The sequence below is a fragment of the Diadema antillarum genome, unplaced genomic scaffold (assembly GCF_040938485.1).
Source record: "Diadema antillarum isolate AM-2024a unplaced genomic scaffold, OU_Dant_1.0 seq00000035_RagTag, whole genome shotgun sequence".
NCBI classification, from domain to species: domain Eukaryota; kingdom Metazoa; phylum Echinodermata; class Echinoidea; order Diadematoida; family Diadematidae; genus Diadema; species Diadema antillarum.
Window position 1 is genome coordinate 1,169,067 of NW_027271149.1, and position 8,434 is coordinate 1,177,500.

Genomic DNA, 8,434 nt, shown 5'->3' on the forward strand with positions numbered 1-8,434 from the left:
AGCAGTGAAAATAATTTGTATCCTCCAAACTACCTTTTAACAAGCAAGTGAATGTGGTGCCCATTCATTCCTTTTATGAATGTCGCCATTTATATCACTAAAACCAACCAAGGCCTCTTTCGATCGTTTGATTATGCCCTGAGTTCATATTTTCTTACACAACTACATTTAAATGACTAGAAGCTACATCAAGTCTGCCGAAGATTCCTAGCAGAAGTCCAAGTTTATACGGCCTTCGAAGGTTTCGTTTCTCCGTTTCCGCTTCGTGAGCTAGTAAGCAGTTTCGTTCATCGTATCTCTAAGGGGATCGTCTTTATTTACGGAACGACGTTTTAATCTGCACCCGTCGCAAGTCCAGCGATCCAGTAAGAGAAAGTGTCGAAAGTTCCTTCTGAAGTGGACGTTGGTGGCAGCATATATGAAAGGATTGATAGTGGCATTGCACCACAAAATTGTGTTGGTCACTTCCCAAGCTAGCTCAGAGACACAGTCGTAGGCACAGACGGCAAACATAGCGCTGGTGATCTGGTAGGGTAACCAGCATGCAAGGAAGCAACCCACCAGGACAGCCAAAACGAAGGCAGCTTTTTGGTGTCTGGCCAAAAATCGTCTTTCCTTGGTTGTGGTGTCGCCTGTCGTTCGATTGACGTTTTGGGCGTCCTCTGGGGTTTCTTTGCGACCTGGAGCGTCAGGAATCACAACAGGGTGTGGCTCAGACCGCCCTGATTCCCGACATGCTTTTTTCGATCCGTTTGAGCGAGACGGTTCAGTATTGTCCTTGTGCTGGACGAGCGACTTGTCGTAGACATTGACCTGGGGACTCGGTCCAACGCTGCCTTTGGACCGCCTCCGTATGTTGACAAATATGGCAGAATTGAGCGCCACCAGGAAAAAGAAAGGGATGATAAAGTTTAGGGTGTTTATGATGACAGTGGCAGTTAGATTCGCCGAGTATTCCATCTCACAGTCAGTGTCAAAATCAATGTTGTATTCTCCTGTGATTGGACTCCAGGCGAAAGCCAGGAAAATATAAACAGCCAGAGTCACTGTCCAACAGGCAAAAAGAATCATCCCTACTCGTCGTTTGGTCTGGAAGCTCCTGTACTTCATACCCATGGTAAGAAGGCAGAGGCGATCCCAGCTGATGAGCAGGATGGTGATCACCGCCATATTGAGGAGGGCGTTGTCCAGAGCGCACCAAATCTTGCAAAAGACCTCTCCATACAACCACACGTCCTTCACCAGCCAGTCAGTGTTAAATGGTAGAATAACGGATGCTGTCAGAAAGTCAACCACTGCCAAGTTGACGATGAAAACGTTTGCGACGTTTGCCCGAACTTTCACGTCACGTATAAAGGCCAACACGACAAAGAAATTGCCAACCATGGTGACAAACATAATGACAGACAAAATAAGAGGTACTGTGGCAAGCCATGCCTTGGAATGAGTGCTCACATCACTATCATCATGTAGATCACTGGAGTTGAAGCCGTCCGTGGTACTTTCCAAAGACATAGCTCTGGTTCAGCATGGTCTTCACAAATCGTCAAAAATCATAAGTTTCACCTTTTTCCTGTCGCTTTCTACCGGGGCACATTTCATGAGCAGTCATACGGCGGTGTAATGACATCGATCGAAGTTCGAAAACTGGTCACTCATAGAAGTTCTGAAAAAAAAACACATGAAAAGAAAACTGTTAGTGATGTAATGAATTCTATTTTGACCGACATACATACTAGAGTCATGGCTATGGTATGTGTGTCGGTCGAAATTGAATTCAATTTTACGCTATCTTTGTGCATAATGAAAACAGAGTGGCAATTTCGTCGGATGCCGGATGATATATAAAAAACCCCACGACAATGCAAAGAAACATTCATGATTCATTTATGCATGCTCAGTTTATTAAGAAAGGAAATCGAAACACCAAAGATAACTTCATTACGACAGTAATTTCACCACAGTAGTTACAAAGAATGCCGTAAACAGGAGCACTAGTGGACATAATAATATACTCATAGAACGCAGCGCTGACCTAACATGCCCGTATTGTCACAACGAATATTTACGTGCCCTTGCATTTAAAGTTTTTTGTTTTTTAATATACGTAAACATTTGTAATTCACTTCTTTTGAAGTCCAACCAAGAACACTGACAAGTTTTTGCAACTTTTTTATACTCAATTATTGAAGAATTATTTGTCCAAGAAATGTGTTGGCCACAATGGAAGACATTGCGTCCCATAAGCTAATGGGTACCTGGTGTAAGATTGATATGGGTCGCGTTCGGAAGAGTTTGAATGATTCTCCTGAAGATTCAGCACTTAACCTGTAGATGACGTCATCATTGTTCTTCGTTCGCACACGTCCGCCGAGGAGTGTTTTGGTGGCCTTTAAGTGTCAAAGTTTCACGAGGAATTACTTAGTGAAGATTACAGCAGATCAGAAGATGAAGATATATATGTGAAGCTTCCATCCAGTCTCAATTAAGGCAGAGGAGAGTGGACCTGAGAGAAGAGATAAAGGATTTGATACTTTTTAATCACTTAATTATTTCTGGATAGCGTAATGGTCACAAAAGATATTACAGCGAGCTTTATATCTGCGGCACGAACGCTAGACACGACGCTATTATGCTAAATAATGGTATTCTGCACAGTCAAACAGTAATGTTTCCATTGTTCAACCCTTGATACTGCGTCGTCTTAGCATTGAAGATCCAAAGTTCCGTGTTATCAGTCAAGGAGGGTGTCGAGAAACGTTAATAAAAGCATGATTTTTTTTTTCTATGGGCAGGAGATATTGATTTCCTGTCAAAACGGCACTTCTCTTTCATTCTATTGGCTTAATTTCTGACAGCATGCTCTCGACATACCAATGATGATGCGTTGCATGCCCCTTTTTCTGTACTTACAAAGTGCCACGTCAATAGGGACTAAGGAGAGATGTCTTTTAATTGCATCTCAAGGAGGGTTTTTTGAAAAACACAAACATGTTTAAAATTCATAATGTCTTGTCAAAACGCATTACAGTTGGGCTATAAATTACCCCTTCCTTTAATAAGAAAAGTATTGTCCAATAACTTATCAAACTACGCCTCATATTCATTTGCTGTTCTGTGTACATATAGATCACTATTTTTTGAGGGGCTAAGTAATCAAATACTATAGCAGCGAGCGCTACAGAAATGAAAATCTTCACCTTTGCTATACTTGATCTACTGATGATGAACTAGAAGGGTCTTGATAAGTCTTAAGTGTGTGATGGCACATAGCGTCACACATCTTGTGTTGTGATCCACGTCAACAGATGAAGTACGGTGACAACTTGTGTGCAAAGCAAATTGAAACTTTGTGCGATTTGTGAAACATCCAATAGAAATTACATATTGAATGTCACCGATGTCACTCAGTAGTGAAAAGAAATAATCATGAAAGAAGCTTGATAAGTTTTTGATTCGCATTTTTCCGATGACACTTGGAAAGGATTTAGGTTGTGTGTTGTTGTTTTTTGTCCACTTTCTCAATCAAGGTTAACTTGAAAATAATGTGTCATTTAATATTGTCGAATTGAGCCGTCCATGTCAACTTTGTAACGAATGTTTAAATGAATTTTGGCGGATTTTTATCTTCGTTTCAATCGTTTAGAACTTTCTTCACATTGCAAAAGGATTATGCGGTTGTCATAGTTGCTCTCTTGATACAGTCGGATATGCTTTCGAATGATGGTTATAAGGAGTTATCATTTAAACTGTAAAAGGGTACGCCCGTAACAGGTTTTCGCCATCTTAACTTTCGTTGCATTTCATCTAGAAACAAGGTGTGCGAAACGTGAAAGTTAGACACACAAAGGATGTGATCTGGCTGATAAGCGAGGGAGCACCTTATATCAATTGTGCGCTACTCACATTATAAACCGTAAAGATCGAGGTCGATCACTTTCCCATGATTTCAGTGTGCTACAACTGTATGATGAATTTGTTCAAAGCAAATATGAAGAGCGAGCGAGAAAGCTTTAATGTAGTCAAATATGACAGTGGGAATAAAACGTTAAATGTGACCAAAACGCTATTAGTTGAAGGGAAATATGATGGATACATGTGGTTACAATTTCACTTAAGCGGCATGCGCAAAACAGGTGTTCACAATCTTAAAGGAGCTATGTCAGTGCAAAATGCGTGTTGACTTATGTTAATTCATGATACCCTCAACATCACTTATGTCACAATTATATTTTATACTATTGTTTTAACTCTTTTCTTCACATTACATCTATACGCCCACAAAAAAAAAGTAAACTTTGAAAAAAATCCGTCAGTGACAATATTTCTCATTCATTGCTGAAGTACTCATGTGATTAACAAAAGACATCGCAAGGAGACGTGCAAGTTATGCTCGGTCTAGGAAAAGGTGCTCAGTCAGACCGCAACGTCCTGAAAAGCCTTCGCATTTATCGTACGCGTATGCATGGACGTCGCGGACATGAATACGTAATGAGCTGGGAGACCACATTTTTAGAGTGTCTGTAAATCTAAACGACATTATCAATCTTCGTGATTTATACATCGATAAAAAGCTGAAGAGTTGCACTTTGATGAAATTTGACCACTTAAAAGGTTATGACATATAAGATATACGGAACAAGGAAATTATTAGACACAAAGTTTGCATATTTTTCATTTTTCTTAAGGGGTATACTAGACCAACGAAATTAAGATGGACCAAAATGGAAGAGGTATAAAATGAAAGAGGAAATATCATTCTATGAAAACATAATGACTTTATGTGGATTGATCCTATGAACGGGTCAGGTTGGCGAATAAATCATTGCGTTGTAGAGTTAATTTTTGACGAGATTTCAGTTTGCCGCGAATAAGCGTTTCTGATTGATTAATTCCCTCTGAGTGGAGAGTTGAACGAACCTCGCGGAATGACAGTAAACGTGTACTCTACATAACAGTAATACACTGTGTGTAGATGACAGTGTAGGACCCTATGGTGTGTGTGTGTGCGCGCGCACAATGTATACGCGCTCAGGTTCAGGCAACTGCAGCTAAGATCTCCACGTAAACAACAAGAACAACACTCAATTTCTAACATATTTTATTTTTATCACAGTAAAGTCATTTTCTACTTATGTTTGTATCTTTTACATTACATTTTGATGGCACCTTTTGAATCGATTGTTCGATTTTCCTAAAATGAAACTTGCACCGATTAGTTCTACGCGGTGCACTCCCGTTATAACAAACAAGAACTGTTATATCAAATTTCTCGGTACAATGAAGTAAAATTAGGCCCCCAGCATTATCTGCTCTGCGTTTTGATATTTCATTTGTTCGGTTGTAACAAACTTTATATACACCGAAAGAAAATTGCCGGTCCGTTTATACTAGTATCGCTCGGCTGTACTATTTATTTTTTTTATTTATTTATTTATTTCTAATCTTTTGTCAGGGTAGTCCATGCACCAATAAATAGTGGTCTTCCATGGAGCCCTGAATAATATTGATGAACATATGTACATTAAATAGCAAAACGTATATACAGAAGATGACATAATATAGTGTAGATACATACCAGCATATACTGTACATTGCAAAATAACATAAAAAAGTACATGCCACAGCAAGAGTTCACCACAATGCTGAAATAACAATTAAAAACGCTATTATGCAGGAATGATAAAGCCCAGAATGAATTTCGTGTGTTACTTTACAAATAGCAACTTTGCTTAAACAATCTCTTAAATGAATATATGGAAGAAGCTGATCTAATTGAATGATCTAGCCTGTTCCATTCAAGTACAGAGGATACGATTGGGCTGCACTTGTGACAATCAGAGCGATATCTTGGTACACATAGATTTCCACTGTCTACTAGCCTTGTATGATGTTCATGTACATCACTAGGCTTAACTAAGTGCACCTGAAGGTACGAAGGTGCTAAGTTATGGACGCATTTATCATCATAACGCGGCTGAAATCAAAACGTTTGTCTAGTGTCATCCATTTAAGACTTTTGAATAAATCAGCCGACGGTGTGTCAAATGTTTTGTCCAAAATTATTCTTGCTGCCCTCTTTTGATCGACAGCTCAACTTTGGCTTGAACTTTGTTTGCACAACTAGATAGAGTAGCGTGCATTAATAAATAGCATACAAAATCAATTACAAAAGATCTAGCACTAAGTTTGCGCACATGAGTTCTTTGGGGCTCTCCATTTGATATTAGAATAATTATTCCTTATTAATCCACTGTAGGCGCATACATCGCAGAGTAATTTATCTAATGATACCCTGGGAGCGCATGATCATTCATGTATCTCAAATTGCCACACTATGATTTTTACTCGACGAGACTTTCCGTTTTTATTGTTTTCTAAGCGAGGGACCAATTCAGTTCTTACTGTGCTATTATAACAGGTATATCTAAAACGTTGACTATCATTCATGTAATGATTCAACCTATGAACGGGTCGGGTTGGCAATAAATAGAAAGCCTTGTTCTAATTTGTCTCAGGGTCGTTTGGAAAATATCGATATAATGCAGAGATATGAATAATGGTATCATAAGCTCATCTTATATAATGTAAGCATTAAAAGGTGTGATTTATTTCAAATATTCACAAACCATGTCAATTAGATCTTCATGTCGTCAGTAAGTGAATCTCGTAGACCATGCACTTTGTCTCTGAATTATCTCGCAAAATCTCGGGTGCTGAGAAGGACATGCGCAAAAACCTGCGCGAACGATAAATTTTTGATTTGAGCTCAATAAAAGCCGCGTTGCGGTCTGACTGTGCTTCCCATGGCATTGTCTTTTCTTATTCCTATTAGTACTTTCTATGATTGACAGATGACGTCACTGACAGAATTTTGGTTTGGATTTTTTTTTTTTTTTTTTTTGTGGGCGTACCCAGAACAATTATAAAATACATAAGACATATGAGAAATTCTATTGGACACATAAGTGATGGTTCAGGTTATTATAAGTCAACATTCATTTGCACTGTATAGTGCCTTTAACTTCTTTGAATACAGCTGGAAACACGGTGCACAAAACGTTGAAAATTCATTGTGCACATACAAAGAACAGGATATCACTGAAATGCCAGGGTGTGCCTGTAAATGAATGGTGCGCTTCTCGGGATTATAAACGGGAAAGATCGGAATCGATCACTTTCCCATAATTTTAATGTGCTACAATAAATTTGTTCGAAGCAAATATGAAGATTGAGAGAGAAGGCATTCACATATTCAAAGGTGACAGTATGTATATGATTGAGTCGTTGGAAGATGAAGAGAACGCTATTGAGAGGAAATGTGATTGACGTGGAGAAAAAAGGAAAGTGTTCAGTATCGAGTGTTCGAGCTGATATCATGAACAGACGTATGGTAACAACAGAAGCCATAAAATTCACGGCAACAGTCAGAACCAATATCGACTTCGCACCGCCAATAATGGACCAATCATAAATGCAGCATGTATGCACACGTCAAACAAAAAAATGTAAATAGAGGGTGGAGCACGTTACTGAGACTCGAAGTATACGGCCAAGTCTGAACGTCGGGAATTTTTCTTCAGGTAGCAAAGGCATTCATAAAGCTCTCGCGAGTCCAAAATAATTCAGAATCCCATTTCTTCAATTGAGATGATATTTTTGATAATTCTTCTCTAATCTGTTTTGTCTTTTAAGTAGGGTACACCCCATGTTAAAAGAAAGAATGCCATAAATGCTTGTCTTGAAGGGGTGGGACTAACACTTTACCCATGCTCACCCCTTAGTCCCGTCCTATTAGCTCGACGTAATCATACAGTCAATTCGATATGGCCAAGTCAAACAGCGTCTGTGTGTTTACCAGTCATCTATGTGTCAATTAGTAGGCACGTTGGTGAAAATGTGCGCTTGGGATACAGGAAAACACCTCGGAAATAAAAAAGACAGGAATCAGCCGCACATGTGTCCCTTTCTCCTTGCGAATGATCGTATGATTGCATCACTTTCTTTTAGATATCAAATTAGACAGCGATTAAGATGAGTAATTAAAACACGTCTTGCCCCATTGAAAGAGTTTTTACATTGTTAGGCATCTAATGATATTGCTGAGGAAAACATTACTAAAAGAACAATTAAGATTTCAGCATTGTCAGTATCGTGTTAAGAGGATAAAAAGAAGTACCTTTTGCCAATAAACAAAATGTCTCCTTAAAAGTAAGGTTCAGAAAACAAGCCAAATAATAACATCGTTCAAAGTATGTTTTTTACTACATCATTGTATTATTATATGTATCAAAATTTTGTTAGTGTTGGAAATGAAATGAAATGAACAAGTCTTTACAGAGCAATGTCATACCAACACACGAAGACTCGATCGAGAAATATATACCAAAAGGAGAAATAAGAATTAGTCAGCAGACACTCTTCGTTAGAAACA

General features: G+C 38.7%; 1 protein-coding gene across 1 annotated transcript; it reads right to left on the bottom strand.

Annotated features, from left to right (window-relative positions):
• Positions 1 to 270: 270 nt before the first annotated feature.
• On the bottom strand, positions 271 to 1,515 carry LOC139725369 (histamine H3 receptor-like). Its single transcript, XM_071636454.1, has one exon. It carries the CDS (start codon positions 1,513 to 1,515, stop codon positions 271 to 273), a length of 1,245 nt encoding a protein of 414 aa, XP_071492555.1.
• Between the last annotated feature and the right edge of the window lie 6,919 nt (positions 1,516 to 8,434).

What these genes read in the sequence shown, in the direction of transcription:
- LOC139725369 (XM_071636454.1), bottom strand. Translation starts at nt 1,515, where the DNA reads ATGTCTTTGGAAAGTACCACGGACGGCTTCAACTCCAGTGATCTACAT.